The sequence below is a fragment of the Colias croceus genome, chromosome 28 (assembly GCF_905220415.1).
Source record: "Colias croceus chromosome 28, ilColCroc2.1".
Classification (NCBI taxonomy): domain Eukaryota; kingdom Metazoa; phylum Arthropoda; class Insecta; order Lepidoptera; family Pieridae; genus Colias; species Colias croceus.
Genome location: NC_059564.1, coordinates 3,577,323 through 3,597,504, shown reverse-complemented (window position 1 = coordinate 3,597,504; position 20,182 = coordinate 3,577,323). Strand labels below are relative to the sequence as shown.

The following is a 20,182-nucleotide window of genomic DNA, read 5'->3' as shown; positions in this document are numbered from 1 at the left end:
TATTTATTTTGACCTCATTAAAACGAAGTAAAGCTTTGTTGTACACGACAAGGTATGTTAACCATATTTGATTTATATAGCAGTTCTCTATATTAAAGAGGACATAAGTGTCGTGCAAAACGTACACACAACTGCATAGATATTAAATATCTATGCAGTTCTTATCATACTACCTATGTAGGTATCTACAAATTTTGCCAAAAGTGCAGGGGAATGACGTTGAACTTATCAATGTTTTAATTAATAATTATGACAAAGTACCATATAAAAAAAGAAATACTGGTAATGAATTAGCATATGCTCACCTCAGCAAACGGCTTTGTTCGTTTGATACCCGCATAAAATATACCTAGGTACTTAGTCTATGTGCCAAATTTCACTTAAAACCCGACCAATTGCATTTCCCTGAAATAATAACTAAAAAACTTTCGCAGCATAATAGTAGGAAGTAGGTAAGCAGACGTTCATTGTTATTAAGGCTAAAAAACGTGAAACCACGAAATATACAGTTGACACAAATTGCTTTTTGACTACTCTCAATGGTGTATTCGTGATGCTTTAAAAGTGTAAAATAAATGTTTTGTTATTATTTATTATCTTTTACCTACTAGGACTAGGAATAAAATAAGTACTGACGACAATAATGATACACCATTATGTAGATAAAGAGCTTGTGTGCCTAGCACATGTGTAGCGGGATTCAAAGATACCAAAATTGTCGTCTTACTCCATGACGTGACGGTATTACCAGGACCTTGAAATTTTAGTCTCAACGCTCCTAAAGAACTCACTTCTAAGGAAACTTATATTCTATTTATTAGTATAAAACAGATGTTACGGATACCATATATATACACAGCTCAATTGGCAGCTCAATACCCTAACCCTACGGCTTCTAAGAAATATCCAGGTTACTTTCCTAACGAGTTTGTAAATTATCTCTGCTTGATTGAACGGTGAGGCGGTCTTGAGGGAAGAGTTGAAACACGCTATGTATCTTAATCCACGATTATTACTTGATTTGCCAATTTTAGGTAATGGTCGTTAGATATCTGGTTAATTTACGGCGTCCACAATGTGTTTTGCCACTAAGAATGCTTCAGAAACAAACATGCATTAAAAATTGGATGAAGATTGTGCTTATAAGTACATCAATTATTCCAATTATTTCTATATCACTATTCACTCTGTAAAAATTAAAAGCAGCAAATAATCCTAAAAGGGCATAAAGAACTTGACTCTACGGAAAGTAGAAAACGTATAAATACGAACATACTACTGACTACTAAGGCTTATTTTTCTGTTTGGCCTTCTTCGAATTATGCTTAATTCAATAGGCAGTTTAAATATTGACAAAGGGCTGCAAGGTAAAGTCAAATTACGTAAGATCAAATGAACTATTTCATTAGATGGTGATCTCTTACTGTCCAAATAGAACATTCTCTCACACCACTGGATATATTATTACCAGGGTAAAGAGGCACATGGTAAACAAAGAAATCCTTTACAAAACAATTATCCACAAAATTTATGAAGGTACTAAACCTTTATGGTAACAGAGACCTAGTTATATTAGATTCTCAGGTATTTCGTAACGTGTTAGCAAAACCTCGTTGAAACCACGACTCCATTGTTTATCTCAGTACCCTGTAATAGGATATCTTTGCGCAAATTATTATTACGCAAGCCTACTTTGTAGTCAACTTGTACGCACAATATTTTGTAAATGAAATATGATTATGATTTTACGTCTCGTATTTTGAATGCTCTTTTATTTAAGGTATTTTTGTGATATAAACAAAATAGACTCTACGTGGACTCTACGTAGAAATAAAATACCATAATCTAACAACGTACTACTTGATTTATCTGGATATTTGGTGCATATAACTGCCAAGTATCATAATAATCTGTCCAGTGGTTTTCGCGTGAAAGAGTTAGTAACCATTCTCTTTAGAAAAAACCGATGGGGATGTAGCGCCCTTACAAAACATTGTACGTGTTTTAATATTAACCGCGAAGCCTTATAAAGGTGTCAAAGTGCTAATCGAACGTTCTAGAAATCTATAGGGGGAGGTTTTTTCAAGTAAAGATTCTATGCAACTAAAACATTTTCAATTTAGCTTATAACTACGGGTCAGATTTACAAATACTTCTGAAGACACTTCATCATTTATCATTTTCTACAATTACATTGAACTAATGCTCATAAAAGATCTCAATGTATTGTATTTTCTGCCAATGTTTTTTATATCGTACGCCGTTTATCATCAAGTGTCGTCACGTATATTTATAAGATTTCCTGTCACATAAATTATATGCGTAGCCCGCATAATTATATAAACAAACGCTACTATCAAATAGTATCGTTTAATACTAGCTGTGACCCGCGGTTTTACCCACATTGCTCCGTTCCTATTGGTCCTAGCGTGATATTATATAGCCTAATATAGCCTCCTCAATAAATGAGCTATCTATCATTAAAATATTTTTTTTTAAATCAGACCAGTAGTTCCTGAGATTAGCGCGTTCAAGCAAACAAACTCTTCAGCCTTATAATATTAGCATGAATGTAGTCATGTATGTATTTATATTCGGAATAGCCAAGCAATGAGTCAAGTACACGGTGGAGACAAAAGAAATTTAAATACACATAAAAATTTAAAAGGCAAATCTTACGTTGTTTATGGTTAAGTACATTTTTTAAGTAATTTACCTGGCTCGTCCTTTACCATTCCATTATACATTAATTTATTAGCAAAAAATGTTGTTCTTTTTGTTAAAGTAGCTATACATATAAAAATAGGATGCTTTAGTGATTTTTTTATTATTTAGGGCTGTAAGATTAGCTCTACATGCTAATGAATTCGCTTGCAGCCTCTTTATATCTTAAAAAATGTACCTATGTAATTTGTCCAATCTTTAAAATATATTAATAACATATGGGTATTAAGATTATTTCAAATGCTTTACGGTCTAGTAATAATGACAGACAGATTCAAATTAAAATTCTTTTTCCTGTGGTTAAATTGGCAATTTATGGGATATAACTTATATGGGATATCACAAATTAGTATACTTTTCCTGGCTTATAAATGAATACCAGTACATATTATTATCTATAAAGTAATCTCATATATGCATGTATTCTCTAACAAATACCTCTATCTAATCCTTTGTTTCCGTCAAGTACACATTCTGTTCATGCTTAGGTCACTGTAGACCTTTTTGTTGTATGATGTCATAGTACTAGGGCTGTCACTGCTTCTATTATTATAAATCTAGTAGCTTTCCGCACATAGCCTCGCTCTTGCCCACCCGCAGCTTCACCATTTCTAATCGTCGATCGTTCCATCTAAAATTTAACAAATTATTTATTAAAATCATCCTAGAGAACCACTTTATGTATACTTACTAATAAAACTGCATCATAATCTGTTGAATAGTTTTAAAGATGTATGCTAATTGCTATAGGGACAGAAATAGCAAAAACGACCTTGTGTTATACTGTGTAGTGTTGCAAATCTGTATGCGTATATTATATTCGAATCAATAAATCCACTACAAATACACGAAAATCGTGTTACATGTTAAACCCAAATAAAAACTACATAAAATAGAGTATGTAACACAAAAATCATCGACTACGAACTAAACGAAAAATCTGATTGTATTATACATTAATTATTGTCATTTTTGGAACATCTCTTATTAAAACTTAATAATTTTGAGTAAACTTTGTTTTGTCAACCCTTAGTTGCACTGCACTACCTACGCTTCTTGAACTTAAAGTTATATCAAAACTAATATTTATGTAGTAACTTGACGACATCCACGTTTACTTAGCCAGTTCTATCTTTGGTACCTAATATTATTCATATTCATCTAAAATTATGATAATTATGTAAATAATATAAAGGCTAAATATTAGTGAGTACTTCCTTAGTTCCATAATATATTTAAAGAAATTTCTTCAGTCTGTTAATAATTTTATTAAGTAAAAAAATATAACAAAAATATCAATGTATTATCAAGACTCTAGAAAATATAATACTCGTAGGAAATCTTGATTATTTTCGTCCCCATTACCGAACACTACAGGAAATGTCTTTTTCCCAATAAAACCGCAACATAATGAATATTCATTATTTCGTTTTTAATTAATGTGTTTGTGAATATGTTGCAAAAAATGGTTTTTAATACATTTTAAATACGAAAAGGCTTATACATATAGTTAGACTCCTATAATAAGTATGAGCCTTATATTAATTAGGTTAACGATTTTTAAATGAAATGAACAATTACCGTATAAATTTATGTAGTTATTAGTTAATACACTACACGTATTAACAAAATATATGTATTTAATATTAAAATACTATCTGCCTGCTCCTTCATAGTTCCTTTTTATACTAGTAACAACTAACACCTAGTAAACTCCTTATTTAAAAAAAAAATGTTGCTCAACCAACAGCAACATTCAACACAACAACAAATTATTGTTGCTCGTTTGATAATTAATATTCAAAATGCGTTATTAAGAATAAGTGATAAGAACTATACATTACAATATTAAGTTTCATATAATATATTATCAATGTTACAGACAATCTCTATTCTATAATCTATTCCCACACTCAAAGACAAAATTTTATTTTTTAATAATTATCTGTTACATTGTTCTAGACCAACTAGACACGTTCTAGAACAAAATTCAAATTCAAATTTTTGCAATCGCAAATTCATCTCAATCTGTGGCTTGCAGATCCGGAATGAGAGGTTATAAGCAAAATATATCTATCTCTGTCATCGCTATACTAAAACTGGTTTCTCTTTCACACTCGTACCGTTATAGGTGGTTATAGCTTAGTTACTGTATTTGGTCTGACTGTAGTGACATCGTTTAGGCAATTTCCTTGATTCGAGTATTCTTGGAGCAATCTACACTCATCTATACTAATTATATACCGCGACTTTGCTTGAAATTATGTGTTTCATGTTTGGTCTTAGGGTGATTTATAACCTATAACCTGCCTAGATAAATGGGCTATCGCCTATCGAACACCGAAAGAATTTATCAAATCGGCCAGTTGTTCCTGAGATTAGCGTGTTCAAACAAACAAACAAATCTTCAGCTTTATTATATTAGTATAGTTATAGATTAGACCTCTAGAAGCACTTTTGAATCGTCATAACATAGTTTTACCATTTACCACCGGTTCGGAAAGCAGTTTCTACAGAGAAGGGCCCGCAAGAAACTTTGTTGCTCTTTTTCAGTTATTTCATATCTAACTTTTAGAAATTAATAAGTTACACAATACGCATAATATTTGCTGTTTTTTTAATTTATTCAAAATCTATTGGGCCGTTTTTGTTTGATTAAGTAATAGCCATAACACTGTGAAATTTATGTTTGCATGTTAAGCTAATATTATGCGTGCGAAACTGTTTTTTTGTTACGTTTTAAGCCTGAATCGCTAAAATTATTTATTAGATTTTTTTTTACATTAAGTTACAATATCAGGCTTGTTTATGTTGCAAAAAGTTAATTCTAAGGAAGTCAATTTAGAGACAAAGAAAGATTGTATCTTGTACCTATTGAACAAAAAGCGAATCGAATAGGTAGGCGTTATCTTGAAGCTATGACGTCTACTTTTAAAAAACTTCCTTATTTAATTTAATCTATCCGTTTAGGAGAACCTTTCCGACACATACAAACGATACAGAATTATACCTACATATTGTAGATAATCTCTTTACATTACTATTATAAGGAGATAGATTTTTGAATAAATAAAGAAACTCAGCTACATTCTTAGCGAATAACATAGAATGTTTTGATTCTAGTCAACACGATCGAAGTCAGGCATATTGCTAGTCTTTAAGAAACCTGATTTCAAAGTTATATTTTAAATCTCAAATTTATCATGGCCGCCATCTTTAAATCCGCCATTACATGTAGACAGGAGATAAAGGAAGTCATAATAATTTATACAGGATCCAGTGGCCTGGTTGCAGCATTGCTTAATTTTATATACTAAGATCATGACGTCGGTATGGTTAAGATTACTAAGTCTATACAAAATATTATAAAACTGAAGAGTTTGTTTGAACGCGCTAATCTCAGGAACCACGCGTCCGGTTTTAAAAGAGAAATTCACTGTCAGATAGTCCATTTATAGAGGAAGGCTATAATATTATCTCATCGCGCTAAAACCAATAGGAGCGGAGCAATGCGGGTACCGCGGGGCACAGTTCGTAGTTAATACTGTTTGAGGTATATTAAAAATGCGAAAGTGCCTCGGGTTATTGTTACCCATATAGGTACCTACGCAGAATCGTGAGCTCCATTCTCTATTATTTCAATACAATTAATTATTTAAAGAAAGTTGAAATCAAAATGGCGGCGCGAAATTAACTTTCCTTACCAAAACATTGATTCTATAATCTATGCACGTACTAAGGAAAGTGTTGTGTCTTAGTTAAGTTAAGTGTCATAGTGTTATTATAATATGAAGCATTGTCTATGCCTTTTATGATTCGCCAATCGACTGCACATTTTACTTTCCCAATAAATAACTAAATAACAATATTGTTTACTTGTGTACGTTAATTGCTCCTAAAATAGTTATATTATAAAAAATAATATTTAAATATTTTTTATGCAAAAAAATATGAGTAAGTATGTAAGCCTGCGTCTTCATTCTTGAGTAAACATTTGAATACAAATACTATTTCAGTCTTCAGACTCTACGGCTACGCAGTTGTAATCAGTTGTAGTATTTGTGAAAAAGAATAACTGACATCCTATCCATTCATTCTTACAATTTTTCTCTATTATAATATTTCATTAATACTAGATGGCTTTACTTAAGTAAATAACTAATAAGTGCCTCCACATGGCCTCCACACTACAATATTATTGAACTATGAAGTATGAATTGAGTATGAAGCAACTGAAGGTTAATAGTACAATCATAGACCAATAGATGGCGCGCTATGTTCTATTACCGCGTGAATATATACTATTACTAGCTGTGCTCCGCGGTTTCACCCGCGTGGCTTCGCTCTTCTTGGTCTTAGCGTGATGATATTATAGCCTTCCTCAATAAATGGGCTATCTAACATCGAAAGAATTTTTGTAATCGGACCGGTAGTTTCTGAGATAGCGCATTCAAACAAACAATAAAATGTAACTGTAACAAAAATATACGTATCGGTTTTAGCGGGTTAAACCATATTTTTATTGATAAACATTTAGTTTTTACATTCGATAACATCTGAGTCATAGTATCTACGTCGTTGAAAATCCCCACAGATAATTATTATTTTATAAATTTAAGCAGATTATATAGTTCACAGGTTATATTTTTGTAAATAATGGTTGTAATACAAGACTCGCTGTAATACAAGCCGCTTTAAACTGGAATTTATTTACCTATTGCATAAGGAACTATCCCACATACCTACTATAGGTAGGCATATCTTCTTCTTCTTTTTTTAATAAGTATATATAAATTTCGTGTCACAATGTTTGTCTTCAATGGACTCCTAAACCACATAACCGATTATAATGAAATTCGCACACTATGTGCAGTTCGATCCAACTTGAGAGATAGGATAGTTTAAATTTCAAATCGTTTAAGAGAAAGCGGGCGAAGCCGCGGGCGGTAAGCTAGTAGTTATATAGATTTTACAATAATTTAGAGTCTAAATTTTAGACGATAATAATTTATCCTACTATGAAAATAAATGTTAAATTTATGAGGGGAATGGATGAATGCTTCATGCTTGTTACGTTTTCACGCAAAAACGGGAATGGATCTGGATGAAATTTTGCATTGATGTAAATTGTAAATTCTCTCTAATTAAATTAAACCTCTTGTTATATACCTACATAATATGTATCTTTCATTCTCATCAATCCAAATTTAATAAATAGTTAAATAAACACAGACACACGTAGGAACGCACACACATACCTACCTACCCACATTTATTTCTGTTTAGTATTTATTACTACATAGCGTAGTTTTAACACAATGACGTTTATATCTGATGAAAATATTACCTAAATCAATTATTTACACGCATTCAATTTATTTAATTAAATATTAATATTTATAATGTATACCTACTATTCATGTCTAAATCGTCTAAATGTTTATTTTCTCACAGCTGTAAATAAATAATCTTCATCTTTAAATTAACACATGAATCAAAATTATTTATTTAAACGAGTCTACTTACTTCATAGATTTTCGAACTTCGTTCAAAAGTCGTAAATGTTTGTTCTTCAAGCTTTTGCTCAAAAATTACCCTACTTATTTTAAAGGTTCCTCATTAGAAAGTTCTGAAATCAGCAATCTATACCGACTTACATAAGCCTTAAGTAAAACTAATTCTTATTTAGGTATATAGCGTATATTTAATATTATATAATGTAATTATTGAGTATTTACCAGACATCTATTTACGCATTATATTTTGTCATATAAAAAAAGTTATTTGTTTGTATTAGAAACGTTTAGGGGCGTTTTATGACGTAGGTATTGGAATGACCAGGAAATTTTGATAAGTATGGCTAATTTGATAGCATTGTGCTGTTCGTAGTACATCCTCTGGATATGGATGGATGGTTGTATGCGAGAGTGAATTTATGTTAATGTTGCTCATCGTTTAAAATTAACACCATAATATAATTACTATGAAATCAGTTTATACTGATACTGTTCATAAGAAACAGTAAGAAGTACCTATTTAAAATCAATTTGCAATAGCTAATAATAATAATGTACTTATATTAACGAATTCATTCATATTATACCTACGATTTTTTATTAAATAATGAAAATAAACAGATTTAAAACGCGATTATTAATATTATAGAACTATAAAGTTACTTAAATCTGACTGTAACGAACAGTTCCACGGACATAATATTATTATGTAGGTAGTTTCATATTAATGACGGGTTGATATAAATAAAATCTTTATTTGAATTCATACATAAATATGTTACAATAGATTGGGGTTCAGGCCCCCTTACGATTCGATACGATATGCGTCAAATTATCAAGAACTACCGTCACTTGTTTCTCCATTTTAAAACGTTGATAGTTTATATAGAGTCGTATTCCAAATAATTTGGAATACTGTTAATATACTGGAATAATGTTTTAATTACTAAAACATAAAAATAATGAACAAGAAACAAAGAAAAAAACAACAATTTAAAAGTACTCACCTAGAAATTCCGTCTTTTCAAGCAATTAGGTACCATCCTTAAATGAAACATTAGATTTTGCCTTTCCTTGCCTTCACAAACAAATTAACAGTCTTCTAAAGATATAGCTCACACTATTACGCACAAATCAATGTAATATTAGATAATACCGTTTATATCCGTACACAATACTTTCCTGGTTTCTTATTTACGTAACCCAACCTGTGCGTAGTTTGACACGCAAAATAAGCAATAATTACTGTTAAATCGTAATTATTTGCCTATTTGATATGACCACGTTTCTATTCTCATGATATTATTGTACCTATAAATATATGATAAGGTTAAATAATTTTACGCTGTAACCCGCCAATTTTAAGTTTCACAGATATATAGGTACAATGTTTCGTAAATTGTAGAAGTAGTCATAGATAATGTCAACTTTTTATTGTCTATGACAAAGATTTCGGTTTTGTATCACAACTTTTTTATTATTTAAAATTTGTTTAATATGCCTACTGATAAAAATCTGTAACTAACATTTTTTTTTTAAGTAGGTGTATTATGATGGTACATGTAAACATAAACGATTTGGTAATCCAATTAAGATTAGATCACGTAAACTATACGTAAGAGAAATAGAAAATTAAAGACTTGACAACCTTAATTAATTGGAATGCCACTAAACCACCGACAGTTTCATCGTTAAGTATTTTTAATTTTGTTTCATTTCTCGATTGACATTTTTATTGTGAATTTTACCTATCCTGTACCCTGTTAAGGTCAATGCTCAAAAATCACATAACCAGGTGTTAATTCCATCAAAATTAGCGTTCCGCAGATCTTCATTGTTGCGTAAACCCATTCAATTATCAATGACATAGTCCGTCACATGTTATCTCTGCTCATTTACATCAATAAAACCAGTCGGTCAGTGCATTTGTAGCCGTCGGACGTATCAAACGTTACCTACCATAGCTTCGTAACAGTGGAGTGATTAAAAAAAAAGTTTGTGCAATCTGTGCTTTAATAATGGAAGGTGACATGCCATTGGTTACCAGTTATGGCGGGAGCGAAGAATTTGCCGCGAACGGAACGAAAGTGTCAAAAAATTCAAGGTGCGTTTTTTTTTTTAATTTAGACTTTAGAGATTGCTATGAGTTCTCTCTGAATGAAGGCCAGTTCGTCGGATTGTTGTTTTCGCTAAACCGGTTGTGTGTATAAAAAAAAGTTTATTATGTTTATAATTGATGGACTTTACATATGGTTTTAACATGTATATTCAAATAGGTAGTAGGTGGTTAGATAGCTGACAATTTTATCTAATATTTTTTGTTTATTATTTCAACTGTATCGCCTTTATGTATTTGACACAAATACAGCAAAATGTCGATTCATTAGTTTTAAAGGTCATGTTTTTGTTTTGAATCTCTGAATACCAAATGAGGTCGTTATGTAAATTGTAAATAACTCGTGAATAAGGTTTTTATGTGGCTGGGGAAAATCCGACACTGTTTTTTATCTGTGCACAAACATTAACCATAGAGTTCCGCGAACAATGAACTAACTTTTTTATATGAATGGCTAATTGAATAAAAATTACTTACATACACTTTTTAGTGACTCTTTTTAGGTGTCCTTTGTAATAAATTCAATTATTTAAGGGCAGTTTCATCATATTGTGTTTGTACAATATATTTAATTCTTAATAGGTTTTATAACAATAGAGAAATCAAATAGTTACATGCTGGCTTAAGTAACACAATACAGTTCCAAATTCGCTATTACCACAGAATAAACTACGTAATGCATAATTACGTACTATTTACAATTATTAACAAAGATAACTATTTTAGATTGAGCTTGTAATTATTTGTAAGTACAGTTAGCAGCATAAGTCAATTATTTTTTATTTAATGATACAAAAAAAAATGTAACTAGGTATGATGTGCCAAAAAGTTAGTTTAGATATATAATACAAACGATCAGCCTTATTGCTTACCAGATATATCTTCCAGGCAATCTATACTAATATTATAAAGCTGAAGAGTTTGTTTGTTTGTTTGTATGTTTGTTTGCGTGTTTGTTTGAACGCGCTAATCTCGGGAACTACTGGTCCGATTTGAAAAATTCTTTCGGTGTTAGATAGCCCATTTATCGAAGAAGGTTATAGGCTATATTATATCATCACGCTACGGCCAACAGGAGTGGAGCTACGGGGGTGAAACCGCGCGGAGTAGTGTAGTATAAAATGTTATTTACAATGTACTAAAAATAAATTTCAAAATTTCACACGACCTTGTTATAATCCAACATTGCATATAAAAACTATGACAATAGGTGTTTATTCTTTAAGTATACTTCCTAGTTCCTGCTAATATAATAATTAATTAATGTGAAAGTTTGGGAAAATAGTTGGACGCTTGTGTAAGTGTAATAATTATAATATGTTTTTGTGTTTTTTGTTATGATAGACAATGATACAGATTATTGCTGACCTCTTGACTACATAGTATATAACAAAGTCGCTTTCTCTGTTCCTATGTCCCTTTGTATTAAATCTTTAAAATTACGCAACGGATTATGATGCGGTTTTTTTAATAGATATATAGAGTGAAGGTTTTAGTATATAAATTTTAAATAAGGTTTTAGACAAAACGGGTGAAGCCGCGGGCGGCACTATGTAGTGCCGCCCGCGGCTTCACCCGTTTTGTATGTAGTAGTGATACTATGTAGTAGTGATGCAATATTCACGTTGTAATTTAGTTTTCTGTTGCAATAAAAAAATGATAGTTTGTTTAAAAATTAAAACAGGAAGAAACTAAAGCACGTGTTAAAAAATTGTAATTTATCGAATTAATAACTTTTTTTCACTTGTGTTCGCGTGTGTCCGGTAACATTTGTGTAAATAGCGCTTTCTATCGTCTTATTTGGATATTACGTAGGTTTATTAAACAGCTGTTCTAATAATGTTGGAGAATATTGTCCTATTTATTTTTTTACTGAAAATGCAATTTACTAATAAACTATAAAACCTAATGCAATTAATTATTAGGTACCTCATCACGGTTCCTGAGATCTGGTGATAGACAGACAGATAGTCAAACAGCGATGTTTCAGTAATAGGGCCTTGTAGGTACGGAACCCTAAAAAACAGGAAAAATAAACAAATAAACTGGCTGAAAATCAGCGCTGTCCTGTTGCGTGGTTCGCAGCGTTTGCTGAGCAACCAAACATCAAAGATGTAAATATTATGTTTCTTGGCAGTTCTTACTTTTGGCACATTTTTTATCACCTGTTTTTACTTGATTTTATCATTTATGATTGTGTAAGTACCGATCAACTCGATGTTCAGTCCCGTCCGATTAGGGCCCTTCTGGCCTCCTCCACTCAAGCGACAGTCCAAGCCGAGGTTCGAGATCCCCGTCAAGGGGGGACGCCCTTGCGCATGTCGCTACCAGGGTGAACCTTCAGTTCACCCCCGCGTCCGCGTTAAAATGTAGAAGCCCTTCTGGCTAACATTGAGAGACACCACACAAAAAAAAAAAAAAAAAAAAAAAAAGATGTTCAGTCAAAAATGAATTTTAAACTTATATAATATTACCTACGTTTGACTAATCCTAGATTTTTCCTGTTACTAATTTCGATCACTCCTTTGGTGAAACCAGATACACACCATTTTTTACGATTGCTTAAAATAACAGGTTATCAAAAAATGTCAGAAAGACAGTACTTACCACTAATAGCTTTAATTATAATTTCTAGATAGCTTTCTGCCCGCGTATTCGCCTGTATTAATAGCTTATCTCTCTCTCTAGCCTCCTAACTATCTCTAGACATAAAAATCATATCATCAAATCGCGTCATTGCAACGTGAAAGACATACAAACAAACAAATATAGTTTCACATCACACTAACAAGATACTAACATTATAAAATATAAATGCGTAAGTTACGTTTGTTATTCTTTTTCGCGAAAACTACTGAACAAATTTTGATGATACTATGGCAGTGCTGTAACTTATGTATCAGAATAACACATAAGCTATAGAAATACTAACTTTTGCCCTTGGGTTCGTCCGCGAGTGTAATCGCTCGATACAACTACCTACATATTTTAGTATATTAGTAGGGATTGAACAATTATTATTCAATCACTGTTCTATGTAATAATTTTAAGCAAAGTTATAAGGAAACCCGTGTTGTTTATCATAATAATTTGTGGGTATTGTTTATCATAATAATTAATTTATCCAATAATAAAACCATTCGATAACATGCTTTGAACATTATGTTTACGTAGCTCGTTATTTATTTATAAATATTGTGGAAAATCCGCGTTTGTATTAACAACTATACTAACTACTAACGATATTATATACGTATACCTATACATTGATGTACTTAACTATTTATTCTTAACCAAATTCAATTCTAATATTATAAATCTGAAGAGTTTGTTTGTTTTGAACGCGCGCGAGCGAACGCGCTAATCTCAGCGGCCACGTGTTCGATTTGGAAAAATTATTTCACTTATAGATAGCCCATTTATCGAGGAAGGCTATAGGCTATATATCATCACGCTAAGACCAACAGGAGCGGAGCATTGCGGGTATATTCGTGGGCCACAGCTAGTATCTTAATCTTTCTTCTTTAATATATATAAATCTCGTGTCACAATGTTTGTCCTCAATGGACTCCTAAACCACTTAACCGATTATAATAAAATTCGCACACCATGTGCAGTTCGATCCAACTTGAGAGATAGGATAGGTTTTATCTCGGAAATCCCACGGGAAAGGGAACTATGCGGGGTTTTCTCTGAAAACGCGGGCGAAGCCGCGGACGGAAAGCTAGTCGGTTATATGGTTCTAATTACGCATTTATAAATTCGGAAAATCCTCACCGAGTCACCGCTTCCTGTTATTGAAGTACATATACAGTTTAGTTTTATTAATAACCCAAAGTATATTTTGGTTTACATTTTGCATTCTTAGAATAATATTGGGTACATTATCTCTATGTAATAAAAAGAAATCGTCAAATGATTTCTAGGCGTAAAACTCACTTGACTGGCTCATTTTTAACGTTATTGTTAACGCACAGGAAGGTTTTTACCTAGAGAAACCACGAAAATGGGCAATATAGGGCAGAACAACATCTGCCGGGGCAGCAATTATTCATAAACTTTGATCAAAATAATGTTAATCTATACATGTAATATTTAGATCAGCCAGAATGAAAGTTGGAAACTTATTAAGATATTAAAATCTGTTCTTATAATACGCATACGTATAAATAACATCTAGTTCTCATATATTTATATTACAAATTATACATAATTATATACTAATATACTATAATAATTATACATAATACATTATCTTTATTTTTAAGTGTTATAAAAACATCTGTAGTAACATTTATGTGTAACATAATATTTTGCTTGACGACAAAACATATTAATGTTGGCTTCTTCAATATAATTATGTATTACATATTTTGTATTGAATGATATTGCAATTAATAATATCTAAACAAATAATGTTTTAACAGAAGGATGCATCAAATCGTGTTCTTACATATTCATTCAATTAATAGAAGACGAAGGCTGCATTTATAATTGTAAATAATTGAATGCATTATAATAATGGCGATATATTATGATTTTTATCACGTAATTACATAACTGATTTGTTTTTTTAATAACAATATTAATGTAGAATCTTGATTCTTGTTTTTTCGCAATTTATAATCTTTGGTTTAGTAGTGAACGAGAATCTTGAAAGTCGTAGGATCGATTTCTTAATTTTACAAAATTTATGAACTAAATGTGATTAATAATTTATTTTCAAATAGGTATGTAATCCTACTTCCTACTAATATTATAAATGCGAAAGTTTGTGAGGATATCCATCCATCCATGAGTATGTGTATACGTGTAGGGGTGTATGTTTGTTACTTTCACGCAAATACTACAGAACCGATTACAATGAAATTTTGCACACATATAGGGGATAAGTTGGATTAACACATAGGGTAGGTTTTATCCTGGAATTCCCATGGGAACGGGAACTATGCGGGTTTTAGGGATATAGACAAGTCGCTAACACGTAAATGAGTCAACAACTAATAACCATAAATGGATATCATAAAATTTTAATATTAAGTACGCAATATAAATGACGCTATTTGATTTAAGTTCGACGTTACTCAGATGAATAGAGTTACTTTTTCGTTCTAGAACAAACATACATTACATTAAGTGCCCTTACGCACTAGCGGTTAACCGCTAGTGCGTAAGGGCACTTAGGTACCTACATTTTACATATTTAGGACTAGCTTTCCGCCTGCTGCTGCTTATGACTTAATTTAAGTAAATAAAGAAATACGAATTAACAAATTATATACTAAACTCTATCTATCTAAAAAAACCGCATCAAAATCCATTGCGTATAGTTTTAAAGATCTAAGCATAGCATACATAGGGTGATAGGGACAGAAATCGACTTGTTTTATACAAGTTACTATTGATATAATATGTACATACTGGTTGAAATGGTTCTTGCTTTTCTAAACAAAAATAAGTGTGTGTGTGTGTGTGTATTTGTGTTTAGGATTGTACAAATTGTGTAAACCTAACTGTAATACAAGAAAAATGTTATCAAAAGTACAACACGGTAATTCTGTTTACTATTTAAAGATAAAAAAATGCAAAACAATGAAATAATCACGTACATGAAATAAATAGGAACATTAAATATTACTTTGCATATATATATATATATATATAACGATAGCGTAATTGTTTTCTCTAATCAAGTGTACATTGTTAAGAATACATTTTAAATATTTACTAGTAATTACCCGTGACTCCACTTTAATTTTTAAAGTGAAACTTTTATTACATCGTCTCAAACTTTTTGGTCTGTGTAGCGCATGTCGCGTGACGCACGATACGTACGATAATTATCGTACAAATACGATAATTTTTAGTTAAATGTCTACAGTGTGAAAAAAAGTTTCACTTTTACAGTGGTTTCATAAAACCACACAACATTTTTTTTTTTTTTGTAAAAAGGTGCACACTACGGTTGACAATTATTGTCGTTTTAAGAAATATAATTTTGAATCTAAATCATTATAGTTTAAGGTTTCTGTTTCTTTTTCTTAAACGACTGCTTCCTTATTATTTTCCTTTCCTAATTAATCAACTAGGCTGAAATACTTCATTGAATAATAATTGTTGAGTTGAGAATCAGTGAAGTTATAAAACACTTGTGTAGACGTACCAATAAGAGCCGATTTTTCAATGCTTGGATAAAACTTATTCGTCGAATAATGTATAAAACTACCATTTTAAAAACGTATTCTAATTGCCGGTATTTAACAGTTTACGTGACATTTTAATTAATATTATCGTGTAATACTTTATTGGACGGATAAGTTTTATCCAAGCATTGTAAAATCGGCCCTAAGTCAAGTTAAGTTAGCCTACATAAAGTTTCAAATATGTCTTATTTGAAAAGTGAAAACCTTCCTAAACTTTTACTTTACTACACACACTTCAAATTAGATAGATAATAGGTATGTAGAATGTAGAAGATACTCCAATAAATACAATTATAATATTCGAGGTTGTTTTATGTTACTGGTCTACTGTCAAAATATAATACGACTAATTAGATATTGCATTGTTTAAAAATCCACAATGTACATTATAAACAGTTCTAATTTGAAATTCTCTCTTTGGAAAAAATCTATTCTATATAGAAACCGTTTGCCCATTGCCATACATAATAAAAATGTCACGCGTAACGAACAAATGTTACACTAAATTTTTGTCCAACCCCGATAAAGAAGTTTCAGTTCAAAAATAATAAAAATGTGTGCGTGTACTAGTGTACACACGTAAGAAGTGAAACTTCTTTATGACCTTATTTTTCAAAAAATAATTTACTATATGCAACTTTACAGAAATACGTCGAATCACGCGTGGTAGGGATAAGAAAAAGATGGCGCGTAACGGAAAAATGTCACGCGTAACGAAAAAATGTTACACTAAATTTTTTTTGCAACCCCGATAAAGAAGTTTCACTTAAAAAAAAACGTTTTGACAGTTGACAGATCCATCGACTACAGACAATATAGCGAAACAATAGGAAGGATACACTTTTCCAGAAGCACCGTTATCAACGCTTGATCTAGACGCTAATGACGAAAATAAATCTAACATGACAGTTCATACTGCGTTGATAACCCAGGGTCATGCATCTTCTTTGTGCTATTTAGATATTATTGCGCATTATGTCAAATATAATAATTATTGTGTCAATGTATTTGGGACATATGTAATAATGATAACAGAATAAACACGAATATTTTTATCTAGCTTTCCGCCAGCGGCTTCGCCCGCGTTTTCAAAGAAAAACCCGCATAGTTCCCGTACCCGTTTTCCGGCATAAAACCTATCTTATTAGTTAATCCAAGTTACCCTGTATATGTGTGCTAAATTTTATTGTAATCGGTTATATATAGTATTTTAATCAAGATTCGTATAATTTTATAGATATATATAATGTGGTACGCGAGCCAGGTTCATTATTTCCTCTCAAGAGATAATTCGTCAGACTCAGACGCATCAGAGTATAGTATTATAAAGCCTCGTGAACGTCAGCTGGCGCTCGGTTGGGGGGAAAAGCGGTTGTAGCCTCCCACGCACGTAGGAAAAAAAATACATTCATTCATTTCCTATCAGCTAAAAATTTGTCAAATTGTAGCTAACCCAATGTCTCAACGAAAAAAAAATCAGCTGGTTACAACATGGTGTATTATACGTCAGCTGGTGTCTCGAATAGAATGACACGTTAACAAAATCATCGAGATACGTGGAATTCCATCAACATAAGTCCCCGTAAAAGATAAGTAATAACTTTATTAAGTTTTACCTTTTTATGTAACCTTAGTATTGGCTCTGGTGTCTTTCCTTCGTCTTTAAAAAAATCTGTAATAGTACCAATTTTCAAGTCAGGTGATGCTACAGAACCTTCCAATTACCGACCGATCTTCTTACTACCCAGTATCTCTAAAATCTTAGAAAAAGTTGTTACCAAAAGACTGATTGACTTCCTAAATGTAAATAATATAATTTCACAACACCAGTTTGGGTTCCGTTCTGGAGTCTCAACTGAGGATGCGACGCTAAGACTTACCGAACTTATAACTACATATCTGGATCGTGGTGAGAAGTGCCTTGGAATTTTTTTAGATCTCCAAAAGGCGTTTGATACCGTGTCCTCTGGAATCCTCATTGCTAAATTGCAAAATATTGGAATCAGAGGAGTGGCCTTGAACTGGTTCCAGGACTATCTTACGGACAGATCACAGCGTGTGAAAGTAGATGGCCAGGTAAGCAATGAGGTATCTAGCTCTCGGTACGGTATCCCTCAAGGAAGTACGATCGCGCCAATCTTATTTTTGATCTACATTAACCCACTGTGCATGATGCAGATACCCAACGCGGACATTACTATGTTCGCCGATGACACTGTCATCCTATTCCACCACAGAGACTGGCGTGACGTCAAAATAGTTGCAGAGGCAGGATTGGCGGCGACATCTGGATGGCTTGAGGACAACCTTCTATCACTCAACATAAGAAAATCAAATCTTATCTGTTTCGCAAAAACAAAAACTGGATTGCCTACCAGTGATTTTAATATTAAATTGCATACCTATCCGGTAACAGACATCATCACTATATCAGTAGTTGTGCTTGTATAAATTTAACGCGTGTAGAGCACTGTAAATATTTAGGCATTCAAATAGACCATAACCTAAGATGGATACCGCAAGCGAATTATTTAGCAACAAAAATGCGGCGCCTGGTGTATATTTTTAAGTCACTTAATGCTGTGGCCAACAAGAACATCTTGATTCTGGCCTACAAAGCGTTGTGCGAAAGTCTGCTTCGCTACTGCATATGCACTTGGGGTGGTATGCCAAAAACGCATTTAATTCAAGTTGAACGAGCGCAACGCTGTCTAATGAAGTTTCACCATGAAAGTTGCCTTGAAACTACCATTTAGATGTCCTACCACTGCAGTTCTCAAAGAAGCACAAGTGCTTAGTGTCCGCAAATTATTTTTCTTAAATATTCTACAGAGATACCATATCAATACTGTACCCACGCTTCAAGTAACGAATAAACGGATAGATCGATGCCCTGTACCTGCTATTAAAAGTAAATTTGCTAACAAATCATACAGAGTACTAGCTCCTCGTATATACAACAAGTTGAACAATATTAATGCTAAAAAGCTAAATAGGAACGCCTTCAAGAAAACGGTTTTATCATGGCTAGACGACTATGATTACGATGGCATAGAAAATCTCCTTATCTCACAAGTTAAATAAATTATTAATGTAACTCAACTCACCATAATAATACAGATTACACAACATGTTCACTCGTTACCCAAATAATTTAAACACACACTCCCACAAAAACTCAAACACACATCCACCCACACTCACTCACATACATGCACATACACACACACGTACACACACACAAACACACACACACACACACACACACACACACACACACACACACACACACACACAAACACACAAACACTCACACCACACATTCATTGGGTTGGCTATCCCCCTTTTATTTTTAATTTTTGCCTTTGTATAAATTTTCTTTTTGTTTTAACCTTTATCTAGACCACAATGTATTAAGGGAAGGGACTGGCTTTCTTAACACAGGCTATGCCTAGCAAGAGAGCCAGAGCCTCATAATCAATATTGTATATTTTAAAGGTGAAATAAAGATTTATTTTATTATTTTATTTTAAGTAAGTTCCCGTACTAATAGGTATATTGTAATTTGTTTTCTTTACATTAAAATACAGATCACTGTTAAGTGTGTGAATGTTTTAAGAATC

General features: G+C 32.2%; 2 protein-coding genes across 4 annotated transcripts in view; one reads left to right on the top strand and one right to left on the bottom strand.

The window, feature by feature from the left end:
- The window catches only part of LOC123704147 (PTB domain-containing adapter protein ced-6), a 66,388-nt gene that overhangs the window by 509 nt on the left and 45,697 nt on the right, over window positions 1-20,182 (top strand). The window contains exon 1 of one of the 3 annotated variants that reach the window (XM_045652443.1): window positions 10,150-10,344. The exons of 1 other annotated variant lie outside the window; for it this stretch is intronic. In XM_045652443.1, the coding sequence (XP_045508399.1) occupies window positions 10,259-10,344 (86 nt within the window). In that variant the 5' untranslated portion in view covers window positions 10,150-10,258. Of the gene's footprint in view, window positions 1-10,149; window positions 10,345-20,182 lie in introns of those variants that run through there. One more of the 3 variants, XM_045652441.1, reaches the window with a different exon arrangement.
- LOC123704148 overlaps window positions 1-20,182 on the bottom strand; it is a 56,094-nt gene that overhangs the window by 7,234 nt on the left and 28,678 nt on the right. The gene's annotated exons all lie outside the window — the stretch shown is intronic.